Raw genomic sequence first — 16793 nt, 5'->3', positions numbered from 1 at the left:
TTACGGTAACTGGAAATATTAACTGGAAATCCTAACTGGAATCAGTTGGGTAACTGGAAATGACTTCTAACTGGAAAGGACTTGTAATTGGAACCAGTTGGATAACTGGAAATCCTAACTGGAACCAGTTGGGTAACTGGAAATCCTAACTGGATCCAGTTGGGTAACTGGAAATTACTTCCAATTGGTTTCCAATTGGAAAATTTTCCAGTTACCCAACTGGATCCAATTGAAACCAGTTAATTTGCATATTATCTGCCAATGTGTACAGATTAATGTGTTTATGTGATTCATCATCATTTACAATGTATCAATTAATTTTTTTTCTTTCTCAAGTGCCTCACGTGTTTAAGATAAATGTTTAGAAGAGTTAGCAGTGAAAACCATGTTCATAAATATTATAGATTACAATTTCTAACAGATTAAAAGATAATAATACACCACTAACTGTTACCAAATTACATCAAATACAAATACATATATTCGAAGCTCTTCCACATAAATATGTATGCATGAAAGTCTAAATTTTATCAATGCCCCTTACAGTGGTATTAATAGACATATAACAATGCTTCTGTGTTGGCATGAGCAATAGTTAGTACAAATGCTAATTAATTTGTAACTACCGGTAATTAAGTTCATTCCAACTGGAATTTCCAACTGGTTCCAGTTGAAACCAAGTGGTTTCAACTGTAACCAATTGAAACCAGTTGCCTCCAATTGGATTCAACTGGTTTTAATAGTGAAATTGGAACAACTGGAACCAACTGAGGTGCAGTTGCCCAATTGGTTTCAACTGGAACCAATTGAAACCAATTGCCAGCTGATTCCAGTTGGCCAACTGGTTTCAATTGGTTTTGCTCTAATTGGTTTCAACTGGATTTTGGTCCTGGCCGGGGAGTGCAGGTGGACAACTACACCCGGTTTCCCCCAACACTTATACGAATAGTGCAATCGGTTCTTAACGTGCAAGCAGGTGACTCTCCTTTTAAATAAGAGGGGCCTCCATCTAACGTCCTACCCGAGGGATGGAGTGTTTTCCACTGAAAAATAGCCTGCATCTATGGAACAGGGGAGAGACATTTATACACAACGCACTGGCTTCTGTCATCCGCCCGGGGTGGACTCGAACCCATCATCTTTGGTTCGACACTTTACATGTACCAACTGAGCCAACTTGGCTCTCTACTTGTATGTAGGTGGTACTCAACCAGGATTAGATCACATAGGATGAGAAAGTACATAAAATGGGTGAAGAAAAATCTGCAAATTTACTCATCATAAAATTAATATGAAGTCTAACTACGTCTACCGTGTAACTAAAAAACAACTTACGTTTACTAGGAGGAGATCTATTGAACGTCATCGTCAGCTTCTTCACATAGACGGAGCCTCCAGGCTTCCGGACGCCCCCGTTGTCACGCCACATCTTAATCATCAAAAAGAAAGCATCTCTAAGCCTTGGACATCGTCTACGAAGGTTGTTTAGTTCTTGGGCGTTGTAACCAAGGTCATGTCCTATGTATGACCAATCGGCTTCGGTGAAGGTATGGGCGTAGGCCAAGATTTCTTTCTCGGACATTTGATCGGTAAATACGACACTCACACGCGAGCCATCTGACCTTGGACTGAAGAAACCAATGTCATATTTATTTTCTGTTAAAGAATTCAATTTTAACAAATCTGGAGGGGGGGGGGGTGTTTCACAAAGATTTAAGTGTGACATAGAGCCAGATTTTAATTCCCAGCTGCTTGCTGTATAAACGGCTTCATCGTCAAATTGTACGTAGAAGATGCACACTTCTGCGTACCAATCAATAAGACTGGGCATAGGCCTAATTGGGCGTTACATGTCATGTGTGCTTCGGCATTTAAGCATGACTCTAAGGGCCTTTTCACACATGAACATTGAATTATCATTGCAATGATGATTGCAATTAGTCTTTAGAATCATCAAACCTTTCACAAAGAAAATTCCTACCCTAATTTGAGTGAAACTTAACTGGAATTCACCTCCGGAGTAAACTTTGAAATTGTGATTGTGATTAGCATTCATGATTCTAGTTTGGTTTCACACTTGCTCAAAAATCGTCATTAGCCTTATTTTTCAAATTACAATATTTTTTTACCGTGTGAAAGGGCGGTAAGTCGCACTTAACCCTCTGTGAAACACCTACTAAGCTGAAAAGCGTGGGGTCCATATTGAAACCTGTGTCTCGGCTATTTTGTAAGAATGAAGCCCTCAAAAATTTCCACTGAAAATCATCATCGAGTGCTTTAAAAGAAATAAAAAAGTACCAATGACCAATGACCCGAAAAAAAAATCCATCCCAATCTTATTTCAAATGAACTACAGGGAATAATTTTGCTTTACCATATTTGATTAGCATTTTTTGTCATGACTGAGAGAAAAGCTATCAACTAAATTCTGTATAATCCTATGTAAAAATTCATAGGACGATCTGGGAGGGGGGGAGCGATTACCACAGGTGACTAATACCCCCACCCTACATGTATGTCGTTACCATTGCAACACAGTTTCCAATACATTTGGAAAATGATTTTTGCATGTCTTTACCCTAAGCGAAGATGAATGTTTTTGCAAAATTTAGTTCGACCAGCAATTAGTTTTCCTGTTTTGCTTGTTTTTAATTTCCTACAATGTATTTGGGAAATTGGAATTGTTTAATGTATATCTGAAGATCAATGTTGGTGCAAACTTTCATGAGCACTGGCCAAAAAATGGGAAGTAGTTTGATCTGCAATGAGTGTTTCTGGGGTTTGGCCTTTATATGCAGCTACAAATCAGAGGCAGATCTAGCTTTTGCCATGGGGGGGCAAACAAATATTTTCATCCACATATTCCCCAGAACAGCAGCTCAAAGCTGATTTTGGCTGGTTTCTTTGAAGGGGTAGTCCTAACAATTATTTCTCAGCTATATTCTTGTAACAAGATAACTGTATGTAATAAGCTCTGATTAAATACTGCAAGCGCGAAGCAGTAGCTAGAAATTTTGGAAAATTTCACATATTTTGTCCTGGAAATTGAACATTCTGAGCATTTTCGTTCATCATGAACAAGATGCATATGTAACTAAACAATAAATGCAAGCTAAAATTTTTGATATACTGTCCTGATCAAAAAGTGAGCTGTCAAGGGCTGTTTGGAGTAACCATGAAGACGATACATATTTCAACAATGCAAATGCGAAGCGCAACCTGAAATGTTTGATATTCCAACCTATAAGCTGGACATTTAAAGCACTTTGTAATCATGAACAGGATAGGTATGCAACTAAAAACCCCATTCCACAGAGAGCAAGACCTCTGAAAGACTGCTGTAAGACAATGAAACTTGCTTGATCTTTCAAGGGTCTTTCAACGAACTTTCAATGATCTCAGAGGTCTTTCACAATTCCTGATGGATCTTCCAGTGGTCTTTGTGGTCTCCATGATCTCCAAAACTTTTTGAAACGGTTCAAAACAGTCTTTCAGTGGTCTTTCAATGAAATGTTAGTACTGTAAATAAGATCTGCCTGGGTGTAGCCGTTCATCTATGAATCAAGGAGCAAGGCCCAACATAAATCACAGGGCACCATCTCCCATTAAGAATCTACTTTAAATATATAAACTACTGTGTAAAAAAATATTAAAGCTGCCTGCGCTTTGCCGTAGACGCACACCTATAATTTCAGGGGCAAAGGCCCAATAGGCACATAATTCACAGTCCACAAGCTCCAAGTCAGAATCTACTTTATGTAATATATGTCTATTTATATAAGGCAGTTACTATGTGCATATACTCAACTGCGCTTTGATACTTAGTGTCATATTATTATCCCGGCCGTAGCTGGGGCCAGCATCAAGGAATAAATGTAAACTACATGTACTGTGTAGAAAAGAAATCTGACAGGCCGTTCACCTACATGGGGCAAGGCTCGTTAGGCACATAATTCACAGGCCACCATTTCCCAGCCAGTATCAACTGAAACTACATAAACTACTGTACGAAAAATATAAAAATCTGTCAGGGCGTGGTCATTCACCTACAATTTAAGGGGCAAGGCCCGGTAGATACATAATCCCAACTGGAAATGTGTGTATTAGAAATTGCACATGGTGAAGTATGGAAAAACTGTTACCGCTACAGGAAGCACACGCGCACATGTATTACAGGAAAAAAAAGACGGACGTAGCTCACTTTTTATGGTACAGAAAAAAGACGCACTTGGCAATTTGAAACTGTGCTTATCGTAAATTGAAAGCTACTTGATTTTGGCTTTTCAGATATTTAAATTACATGTATGATATATGGCTTCACTGCTCACTCACGGCGGGCACAATTACCTGGAAAATATTTGCGCCCGGTCGTCAAAATTTTGATGATTTTAGGGCTTTATGGGCGCAATTGATGGCTTTATGAGCGCCAATTTGCGCTCAGCGCCCGCTTATTTCAAGGCTTGGGTAGGCACATAATTCACAGGCCACCGTCTCCCAGTCAGAATCTAATAGAGTTATGTACACTACTGCATAACAAAATCTGCCTGGGCGTGGACGTTCACCTACAATTTAAGGGGTAAGGCCCAGTAGGCACATTATTCACAGGCCACCATCTCCCAGCCAGAATCTAATAGAATCATGTAAACTACTGAATAACAAAATCTGCCTGGGCGTGGCCATTCACCTACAATTTAAGGGGCAAAGCCCGGTAGGCACATAATTCACAGGCCACCATCTCCCAGCCAGAATCTACTAAAAATATGTAAACTACTGCGTAAAAATATAAAGATATGACTGAGCGTGGCCGTTCACCTACAATTTAAGGGGCAGAGCCCGGTAGGCACATAATTCACAGGCCACCATCTCCCAGCCAGAATCTACCAAAAAATATGTAAACTACCGCGTAAAAAATATAAAGATATGACTGAGCGTGGCCGTTCACCTACAATTTAAGGGGCAAGGCCCGGTAGGCACATAATTCACAGGCCACCATCTCCCAGCCATAATCTACTTAAAATATGTAAACTGCTGTATGAAATCATATTAAAAACCTGCCCAGGCCTGACTGTTCACCTACAAATTAAGGGGCAAGGTCCAGTAGGTACATTATTGACAGGCCACCATCTCCCAGCCAGAATGTAATAGAATTATGTCAACTACTGCATAACAAAATCTGCCTGGGCGTGGCCATTCACCACCTACAATTAATGGGGCAAAGCCCGGTAGGCACATAATTCACAGGCGATCATCTCCCAGCCAGAATCTACTAAAAATATGTACATTGTAAACTACCATGTAAAAAAATATAAAGATATGACTGGGCGTGGCCATTCACCTACAATTTAAGGGGCAAGGCCCGGTAGGCACATCATTCACAGGCCACCGTCTCCCAGCCAGAATGTAACAGAATCATATAAACTACTGAATAACAAAATCTGGGCGTGGCCGTTCACCTACAATTAATGGGGCAAAGCCCGGTAGGCACATAATTCACAGGCCACCATCTCCCAGCCAGAATATACTAAAAATATGTAAACTACCGTGTAAAAAAATATAAAGATATGACTGGGCGTGGCCGTTCACCTACAATTTAAAGGGCAAGGCCCGGTAGGCACATTATTCACAGGCCACCGTCTCCCAGCCAGAACCTAATAGAATTATGTAAACTACTGCATAACAAAATCTGCCTGGGCGTGGCCGTTCACCTACAATTTAAGGGGCAAAGCCCGGTAGGCACATAATTCACAGACCACCATCTCCCAGCCAGAATATACTAAAAATATGTAAACTACCATGTAAAAAATATAAAGATATGACTGGGCGTGGCCGTTCACCTACAATTTAAGGGGCAAGGCCCGGTAGGCACATCATTCACAGGCCACCGTCTCCCAGCCAGAATCTAATAGAATCATGTAAACTACTGAATAACAAAATCTGGGCGTGGCCGTTCACCTACAATTAATGGGGCAAAGCCCGGTAGGCACATCATTCACAGGCCACCGTCTCCCAGCCAGAATCTAATAGAATCATGTAAACTACTGAATAACAAAATTTGCCTGTGCGTGGCCGTTCACCTACAATTTAAGGGGCAAAGCCCGGTAGGCACATAATTCACAGGCCACCATCTCCCAGCCAGAATATACTAAAAATATGTAAACTACCATGTAAAAAAATATAAAGATATGACTGGGCGTGGCCGTTCACCTACAATTTAAGGGGCAAGGCCCGGTAGGCACATCATTCACAGGCCACCGTCTCCCAGCCAGAATCTAATAGAATCATGTAAACTACTGAATAACAAAATCTGGGCGTGGCCGTTCACCTACAATTTAAGGGGCAAGGCCCGGTACGCACATCATTCACAGGCCACCGTCTCCCAGCCAGAATATAATAGAATTATGTAAACTACTGCATAACAAAATCTGCCTGGGCATGGCCGTTCACCTACAATTTAAGGGGCAAGGACCAGTAGGCACATAATTCATAAGCCACCATCTCCCAGTCATAATCAACTTAAATTATTCAAACTACGTAAAAAAAATTAATCTGCCTGGGCATGGCCGTTCACCTTCATTCAAGACAGTCTAGATGCTCATAAACTATGTAAACTACTGTGTAAAAAAAATACAAAAATCTGCCTGTGCGTGGCCGTTCACCAACGATTCAAGGACCAGTAGGCACATAATTCATAGGCCACCATCTCCTAGTCAGAATCTACTTTAACTATATGCATCATGTTCATAATCTTAAAAAGTATTTACATGTAGAATGTCCCACTTTTAAAGCCAGTCTAATTCGTCAAAAAAATCCGGCTCCCACTTCACACCCGCATCATTTATTGATTGAAATCCATATCGTCTTCACAATTTTCCTACGTCTTAAAGAGTGTTCCCTTTCGGGTCAGTATATCGCTTCGCACTCACATTAGTTGCTTATCTACTGTATATTCACACATCTTGTTCTTTGTGAATCAAAAACCTGCTTAAAATGTCCAGTTTTAAGATCGGTATATACAAAATTTTCAACTCGCATCATCTATTTAGAAAGATGCCAAATTGAGTATAATGTCTTGTTTTTAGGGTATAAATCACCAGAAAACTTCAGCTTGCGCTTTGCACTTGCATCATTTGGTGAAACCATGTCCTTCTCAAAATTTTCCTACATATTAAAATGACCAAAGTGCCTCAAATTGTGAGGCAAAAAATATCATTATTGAGGCACTGTTATACTTTTTTAAGGGAATATTGGATGGCGTTGAGTGGGATGCATAGAAATATTGTACGAGCTGAAGAACAATATTGGATGAGTCGGAGACGAAACAAATATAAACAAATATTTCTACGCATTCCACGAAAATTGGTCATCCAATATTGTTATTATTTAGACACCCCCACAAAGCTTAAAATAAATAAAGCAAAATAAATTGTTTTTAACTCACCATTTTATGTATTTAAAAAAAAAATCATGAGCATAGCAACTGAGTAATCTCATTTTTTAAAGGAATCTCTGTAAAGATGCGCTAGCGTATAGTGCAAGTGCATTTGAATTCAATAAATTGATGCAATCTCGCTCCTTTGCCACACCTCCTGGCAACTAATACGCGATGCAATTTCATTTTGACGTAACAATAGCTTCATGCGCACAATCATTTATTTGGCAATGATAATCTTGTGGGCGGGGCAAAATGTTCATTTCATCCAATATGGAAAATATTGGATGGTTTTCATAGGCATACACGTTAAATCATTTTCATATTTTGTCTCTTTAAAACAACCTCGCAAGACGTCAAAATATATCTGCGCCTCTAAAACCCTACATCTAAAAAATTCTGAATATTCATTTTACCATAAATGTGAATACATAAATGCAAAAATCCTTTTCACTGTGGACTGAACATTCAAACGTTGAAAAAAAATCTGAAAATTGACCTAAAACACTTCCAATGACAAGTGATAGCAGGTGTGCGTTTCATAAAGCTGTTTGTAAGTAACAATTAACTTCATGTATGACTGGTGATCATTTCTTGTTCTAAAATGATCCCTCTATATAACTGACTTAGCAGTAAGAACATGTTTCAGTCGTGCATTAAGTCATGCGTAACTTTACGAACAGCTTTTAACAAACACCCATCAGGGCCCTGTCTTACAAAGAGTTGCGATAGATCCGATCAATCGCAACTTTGGAAAGCCAGCAAAGTCAACATTTATAATGCATGTTTGCTCAAAAAAATGTCTAGATATGAATGTATCCATAAATTCATTGATTTCTTGACAATTTGGTGTGTTCTCCTTTTACAAAGGACATTTTGCAAATTTCCTGTAGAAAAAATTATGACACTGATGGATTTCGATAGTTACGATTGATTGGATCAATCATAACTCTGTGTAAGAAAGGGCCCCATCTTACAAAGAGTTATGATTATTCTTGTCAATCTCAATTGTATGGAAATCCATCCACACCATAATTTTTTTACAGGAATTTGCACAAATCTACTTGGTAAACAAAGAGAATCACAATGAATCTTCAAGAGAATGATGAATGTACATCATATCTAGAAAATATTTTTCACAAACATGCATTTTAGATGTTGACGTTGCTGGCCGTCCATAGTTGTGTCTTTGTAAGACGGGGCCAAGGCCTTCAACACTTACGCTCTGGAGACAGTCACTGATGAAATCCTTGTTACTTTCGGCAATGGCCCGGGGTTGAGCTCCACATCGCCACACAGGATGAGGAGCATGGGCAGTGTGAACAGCTTCGTGACCTCCATGCTGATTTCACACTGTTTCACATACAGATGAGTGTGTTCCTACTCTCAGAATCCTTTTAACGTTTTTAGCTAAATGATGATGATGATGGTGGATGACAAGTATTGTGGCAAGGATGAGAGAGAAGTAGTGCGAGGAAAAGAGTGTTGATCACCGAAAGTGAGCACGCTGCTAAAAAAAGAGAAATAAAGAGATTAAGAATTAAGCCATCATCCATGCAAAGAATATGTCTGTATTAAAACATAAAAATATATATCGCTATGCCGTGCACTGGTAAGTCTGAACACAGGGCCTGGCATGCCCTTGCTTCACATTTTTCGCTCTCTAAGAGAAGTGCTCCTAAGACCAGCTTTTGTATTCAATCGTTATATTAAAATTGTAATACGAGCAAAATAAAGGGGTGTTCATATAACAACTTCCAATTCCAAAATATAAACTATGAATAGTTGGATGATCTTTGTAGGTTTGCATGGTGGAGTTAATAACGTGGAAAAGGTTTACGGATCACCATGTGTAATATGAAGAAGAGAAGAAAATACAGGCAGAAAGATTGAGATGGAAAGACGAGAAAGGATGAAAAGAGGAAATTAGAAGTATTCTTTTCTTGAAAGTGAATGAACTCCTGAAAAGGACTGAAGACGGACGGTCAACTTGCCCGAATCGTCGAGTAACCTCTCTTCACTTCATCCTGCTACTACTCCATATTCAGCTCATCTCATCTGGTTTACAGTCCTTTTCAGGAGTTCATTCACTTTCAAGAAAAGAATACTTCTAATTTCCTCTTTTCATCCTTTCTCGTCTTTCCATGTTGTTTCTTATTGTACTTCCCCAACGTTACACGACGCACGCGTCCGTAACGTTGGGGAAGTACAAGAAACAAGATGGCGGCGTAAACATCAGGCAAGTCTCTTCCGTCTTTTCACAATATTTTTCTCATTTTTTTATGAATTCTTGTTTAAAAATAAAACCGAGAGCGTAGAAATGTAGGAAATGAAGTTTTATCCCATGGCCAGGCCCACTCACACGTATTGTGAGGTTAGTATTAGTATACTAACCTTGCACCATGAACCGCGTTTGGAAGTGGATTTCTATCTAGTGGGTCACGCGTGCTGCGATCCTACTTCTGGTGTCCACAACACACGACTTCTATGGCTTGATTTTTCTGTGCGCGGCGGCATGTAATGAACCCTTGAGTGGGCCAGGCCCATGTATGATGGTGGGCCCCAAGTCTGCGCACCTAACAATTTGAGTTAAGATTTAACATGAATTTCTTCTTATTTCACAAAATCTTTCAATTAATAATGTTCCTTACATTATTAAAGGTATTGTTTAACTTTGTGAGCAGCCGATTAAAAAAATTCTCAAACCAAGATGAAACATGTGTACAAGTGCATGGTTCTAATAAACCCTGAAAACAACCATTATTGAGAATGAAAAGCTAAGACTACAAGGCAAACCCCGATTTTGTAAATAGGCGTCTTATAGACGCCTAAATAGTACACATAAGTGTATGGGATGAAATTAAGATGGTGTTTCTGGTCACTTTATATTTCAATTTTTGAAGCACTAAATAATTATTTTCGAACGCAATTTTTATCTGGGCTTCATTTTTGTAACATATCACAGACACAGGTGACAAGTGTAACCTTTCTAGCTCAGATTTTTTAAAAGTCAAACCAATGTTAACCAATCACTTTAAGAGTAAGTGTACCAAATTTCTCATTAAGAAATGAAAGAAAATGTAGGATTTTCTTGAAAAAACCTCGGGCAGTCATTTTCAGATTGAAAAAAAAATGATACCCCATGTCTGCGCACGCATTCACTTTGCACACGATTCTGGGATTTTGATGAGAAAGGCTGCATTTTGAGGCCGTCACATGAAATGCCCTAAAATCATTATTTTTCCACCATTTTGAGTCGGATTTTTTAATGAATACCGGTCTATGTATTGCATGTTTAAAGTTCGTGCTCGTTGCGTATCTTCTTTTATTGGAATCGCGCAGTTACGCGTGTGCGCAGACAAGGGGGACTGCGCAGACCTGGGGGAACTTGCCATACATACATGATTTAATTATGCCTTTTTTTATGGCTAACAAAGTTAGAATGTTTTAGAAGGAAAGTAGAAATCTCGGGGGCGAAAGTTTCAGGGTTTTTTGGCGGTACACGCAGATGAATAGGAAGGAATCCCGGGCCGGAATCCGGCATGCCCGGAATCCCTGGCTTCATTGAGAGTAAGCATACGTTAGTATGCACAGTGGCAAATTGTATAGAACGGATAGCGGTGCGTTCAACGCTAGCGGGCGTGTACATTTTGCTTATTACATGACGTCATCCAGCCACTGCCGAGAGCCAATTTATGAATGAAAATATAGTAAGCATGCGCAGTGCAAGCCTTCTATTGCCCCATACAGTATTCCACCAAAACAAGTGTGCAATTCTCTATCACCTCGTACCAAAATCGACCTAGAATTTCACTTTCCTATATTTTCTATGAATTATTAAAGGTATTATCGGAGGATCTATTTTCTCACCGATACCGCACAGGTAAGTGAATTTCGATTACTTCTTGCTTTTTCGTCAAAATCTTACGAATTAGCGTCGATATGGCATCGTGTTCGTTGGAGTTTATAGAGTCTATCGCAACATGTACAAAGTCAATTGATTTCCGGGTTTCGGAGCGTCGCGTGAATATGCATGAAATTGCAGAGTCTCGATAATTTTCGATCGATACTGGAGCGATCCGATCACGAACCAAGACCATTCCCCGCGTAGACAATGTGACCGGATATCGTTATCGATACTTTCGCACGCAGTCCGAAGGAATTATTTTGGTGACCACGTAGTCATGACGTGATCTGCGTGATTGGCCAATCAGCAGTCTCCGATTCGCTGAGCCGAGACGGTCTATCCGTTGTACACAGTCTATGGACAATTTGCCACTGTGTATTGCCGGACACCTTTATTTCAGTGCTTTAAAAATGACAACTAGAGGAAATAAAATCAAGAAAAATTCAAACTTGCTATTCCAAATATTATGAAAATTATGAATATGATAAAATTATTTTATATTTACCAACCATTTTCTTTGCATCGCACTTGCCGCATACCCCTCCACGAAAAACAATTATTTTCGTGCGCGACAAATTACATCATGATTCCGGACGCGCGCCAGACGGGTAAAGATATCCTAGATTATAATTTATAATGATGTAAGAACAAATTTTTGTGATTTTTTTCTTCTTATAACATATCATGAGTAAATTCTAAGTATTATTTGCTTTTTTATATCGAATCTGAGCAGATGTTGGTAATAAATTCGTGTTTGATAACTTATTTTATTTTGTCTTGTAATGTTAGCTAGTTCCATGGCACTTTCCAATAATAATATGCTCGCGTTCGTATCGTGACGCTCATCAAGTTCTATCGATGCGCTGCCGATCGACGGCTCTACTCACGGTAAACCTCGCGCACGGTTACCTTGGCTTGAGAACTAGCCGTCGACGATCACCCACAATACACCTCATCATTCGATCGAAGGAGTGGACGAGATTGAAATTCGGCAAATCAGGCCCATATTTCCGTTAGAAAATATCTCAATTGTTAATACAAAACTATGTTATATGATATTTTACGCATTTTCTGTCATTTTTAGAATTAGAGATAGGGGGGCCTAATTAAATTAGGTAAAAAATTGATTTTTCGCCTTGTTTATGCAATCTTGTTCTATGTATTGCTCTGTGAAATTGAATTGCGGAAGTCTTACGGTACGAATTTGTTTTAGAACGCAGTAATATGCGCGTCCGGAATCATAATAGTGTCCGGTAATACAATACGTGACTATAAATAATTTTTACTCTCAAGAAGCCGCCAGGCTAGTTCAGCGGTACCCACTTCAGCTAGAGCCTAGCCCGCGGCCGGTGCCGGCGGGGGCGCAGGCAGAGTCGGCCGTCGGGAACCCCTCCACCGCGCAGCCGTCATGTTCGTGCGACTTCCGCCATCAGTTATGGATTTTTGACATGGACGTTTCTTACCAAAATAGCAATTGTACTCTTTCATCCAAACTGCCGCATCAATAGTTTTGTTGTAATAACAGGGTGTGTATTTTGGACCGATCTCCAACTTCCAAAACAATCAGAGAACCACGAAGTAGCTCAGTACCGCGTTTCAACCGTGAGAGGGCGCGCGCAGAAACAAACGCAAAAATTTTTCGTAGCTCTATCAGAATGATTTGGGTGAATAATTTCAATACACAAAGTAAAATCAAATGAAAATAACGTGTCATCAATAATGACTGAAAAATAATAAGTTATGCTAAATTTGAATTATTAGTATTATGGTATATCGTTAGTTTAGTGAATATGCGATATAGGTAAACCCGGAGGTAAGCCAATTCCTTTCTTTCATTTCCTTCCTCTTTTATATTTTATTTACTGGTCATGAAAATACAAAGGCTATTCCAATGATCTCAAAGCTATAGTCACATAATGTCACCATTGCTGTAATTTCTTGATTCACCCCAATATGACTGCAAAAATTATGAAAAAAGGGGGAATGATTATCGTGTTGAGGGCAAGCGCGAACATCAGGGCATATAATTTTATTTGCAATTTCGATCATGGTAAATCTCAAGTTTCAATAGACAATACATGGTTACTATAAAATTGGGGGGGGGGGCGGGGGCGGGATCGAAGTCTCCCGAACCCCGCCCCCTGGACTCCAAGATTAACGTAGTATATTTAATGCAATTACTTTTGCCCTTCTTCCCCCTAAAGGTACAGCATTTTGCATCAATTCAATTCAATTCAATTCTTTTTATTTCATTTCCATTCAAAAAACATAATACAAAGTAATATAAAGTAATACAAATCAAGTACAATTTTACAGAAGGGCATTCTTACTTCGTAAAAAAAACCAAACAGAAAAAAACAGTATAATATAGAGCATAAATGGAAATGAGGGGGATCCACTAAAAAGCAAAGCTTGTAAAGTGTGGATCCCCCTTGGAAATGAAAAAAAGTATAGTAGACTTATTCTGATATGCGTACATATATGTATTACAGGAAAGAGAGAACAAAAGAAATCATACGGATGCAAATATAATTACTGAACTAATGCAAAGCTTTTCACACAAAGAGGTCTTCGTAGTAAAGGATGTGTTGCGCAAGACAGAAGAAAGGAAAAAGAAAAAAGAAAAAAAAAACAGAAATAGAGAGAGGGGATGACAAGACATAGAAGACAAGACAAAACAAAAGACAGGACAGTACAAGACAAGATAACTACTTTATAAAAGGAGGAAAACTAAGAATGGGAAAGGGCTGACCACGAACCAGCTTGATCTGGTGAAATGACAAAAGATGATATAACTGGACAATATCAGATGAAAAAAGATAAAACAATAAAAGTGAAAAATGTAATGATTAAAATCAAGATAATGAAGTGTTAGTTCCGTTGCGAAGAATTATAGGAATTAAGCAGGATAAGTTTGAGTTTATGTTTGAATGAATTTAAGGAGACACTGTCTTTAATATTATTAGCTAGTGAGTTCCAGAATTTAGGACCGTTGAAAAGAAATGTATTTTTGGCCAGTAAAGTTCTGTAAAGTGGAATGTGAAGTTCGTCAGAGTGTCTCGTGGGCTAGTTATGATAAAATTGATTTTTAGGGAACATGGCATCAAAAATATGGGGAAGTGCAGCATTATTATTATAACTATACATGAAGTGCCCTAACTGTAGTAAATACAGGTCTTTGACTTTCAACAGTTTACTTTCTAGAAAAAGTGGGTCCGTATGAGAACGGAAACATGTACTATAAATAATACGAAGTGCTTTCTTTTGCAAAAGCAACAATTTGTCTAATAAGTATTGATGGGTATCACCCCAAATAAGAATCCCTTAGTTTAAATAAGGCAAGATTAAGGATGAGTAGAGCATGATAAGTGATGTGGAGGGAATGCAAAATTTTAGCCTATTAATAATACCTATATTTCGTGAAATTATTTTGGATATATTTTCAATATGATTTTTCCAAGAAAGTTTACTGTCAACTGTTATACCAAGAAATTTGGTGTAAGGTACCATTTGTAATGGGGTATTATCAAACATAATGTTCATCGGTAACTTGTCTATATGGAATTACTAAATAACATGTATTTTGTTTTGTTAAGGTTCAAAGATAATCGATTGGCTCTTATCCATTCAGTAACATTATAATAAGTTCAGAATTGATAACATCAACTAAAGTTTGTGGATTCTGATGAGAAAAAAATAAGGTCGAACGTATCCGATTCATGCCCAAGGTGACCCCCCCCCCCAAAAAAAAAATGGATCTATGTAGGGGCCTAGTTCCAAGAATAAATCCATGGAACATGAAAAATTATAATTCTTCAGATTCTTGTGAAAGAGTGAATTAAGGCTGGAAAGCTTCTTTTTTCATAAATTCTCTATCACAAATTATGAAAGCTACGAAAATTGATGTTTTTTAAATAAGTTGAGACAAAAGAAACAGTGAGTGTATGACACCATCGGTTCTCCCAGCCCCCAAGACAATGTAAAGAGACGCCGCCCCTCCCCCTCCCATTTCAAATCTGATTAAAATCAAATATTTTGTTACAAACCCTGTTTATTTATTTTCTCTGATAATGTCAATGATAAAGTTGCAGAAATCAAGAAATGAAATGAAATAGGCCCCATTTCAAATTCAAAATAATGCAAATGAGTTTTTGTTCATATCTGTCCAGTATTCAGTTTTGAGTTCTCGTCAGTTTATTGGTCTAATCCCTAAAAATACCCTTATGCCTTTTCATATGTTTCGTTATGAGTGAGAGAGTGCATGATTTCATGTTACTTTAAGTTCTCATTTGCCTTATATGCCATGTTATGGCTTGTAGCATTTGAAGAAAAAAAAAAACACCAGCACTGTTTAATAAATCAAATCTCAGTTTCAAATAAGAAATTGGTATTCAAATGATGGGAGTCAGAGAGAAGTGAATGCTTGAATAAATGTAACAAAAAGCCACTTTGCAGGGGCAGATGTAAAAATAACAATGAAAAAAAAATGGAATATGAAGGTGAGATTTTAAAGAAAAGTGAACAAAGATTTATTCATTTTGAATAACGACTTGGAGCGTAGGCCTACCCCTAAAAATAAGTGATTTAGCCTAAAGTAACCGGTAGTCATCAATTCCTTATAGGCCTACCCCTATTTTAAGGTTTCGCAAATACCCCGTCAAAATATAATTGCTTCTAAAATTTATGATCGAGGCGTGATAGCTCAGTCGGGAACAGAGCCGCTATGGTTTTGCAATCTGGATTTGATTCTAACTTAGTTCGCTGTCGACGGCCTTTATTTGTAAGATATTTATTCTTACTACAGGGCCCTGGGCAAGGGTGCCGTTTCAGACGATATCACTAAGGCGCGTTTACTCGAACTTTTGTCCTTAAATAATTAATGATTTTTCTACTTTTTTTTTTTTTTGGGGGGGGGGCACATTTTTTTTAATAGATTTTGACATCATCAAAAAATGAGAAGCCCCTATCATATCTTACCCTTCTTTCTTTCCTTATCTGCCTTTTTCTCTATTTTCTTGGTCATGATCGTTTTTTTATTTTCATTTATTTATTTTATTTTTTTGGGGGGAGAAAAAGAGCCCCAAAGGACCATCAACTTTACGCCACTGCTTGGATGGAGTGGACTTCAAAGCCTTCAGTATAATACTAGTAGGCCTACAAAAACTCTCTTACAAACCTCCACCATTAATGCTGGTGTTGGTCAAAATTGGGTAGGAAGTTGCTGTAAACACCTATGACCATACCGGTTTGTTGTGGAAATCAGAACACATTTTTCTACGTAGGTTCATCTACACGTTTTTTAATATCGTGGAAGCTCTCTCTCATCTAAGTGACAAACTCAAATAATATTGGCGTCATACAACTATTTTAATGCTGAAAAAAAATGCAAAGGTAATTGTAGTCTCTCCGATCGATCCGTTGTCGTTTGTAGTCTAGCGCCAGCTGTTGGTCAAAATT

The 16793-nt window shown here is 38.5% G+C and overlaps 1 protein-coding gene across 1 annotated transcript in view; it reads right to left on the bottom strand.

Moving 5' to 3' along the window:
• The window catches only part of LOC129267034 (uncharacterized), an 87616-nt gene extending 74666 nt beyond the window's left edge, over positions 1–12950 (bottom strand). Inside the window, exons 1-3 of the mRNA XM_064103760.1 lie at positions 12800–12950; positions 8652–8936; positions 1336–1628 (exon numbers count right to left, since the gene is read on the bottom strand). Of these exons, the coding sequence (XP_063959830.1) occupies positions 1336–1628; positions 8652–8770 (412 nt within the window). The 5' untranslated portion in view covers positions 8771–8936; positions 12800–12950. The remainder of the gene's footprint in view (positions 1–1335; positions 1629–8651; positions 8937–12799) is intronic.
• Between the last annotated feature and the right edge of the window lie 3843 nt (positions 12951–16793).

The sequence above is a fragment of the Lytechinus pictus genome, chromosome 8 (genome assembly GCF_037042905.1).
Source record: "Lytechinus pictus isolate F3 Inbred chromosome 8, Lp3.0, whole genome shotgun sequence".
Lineage (NCBI taxonomy): Eukaryota > Metazoa > Echinodermata > Echinoidea > Temnopleuroida > Toxopneustidae > Lytechinus > Lytechinus pictus.
Note: the sequence above shows the minus strand (reverse complement) of the source record. Positions and strands in the feature narration are given on the sequence as shown.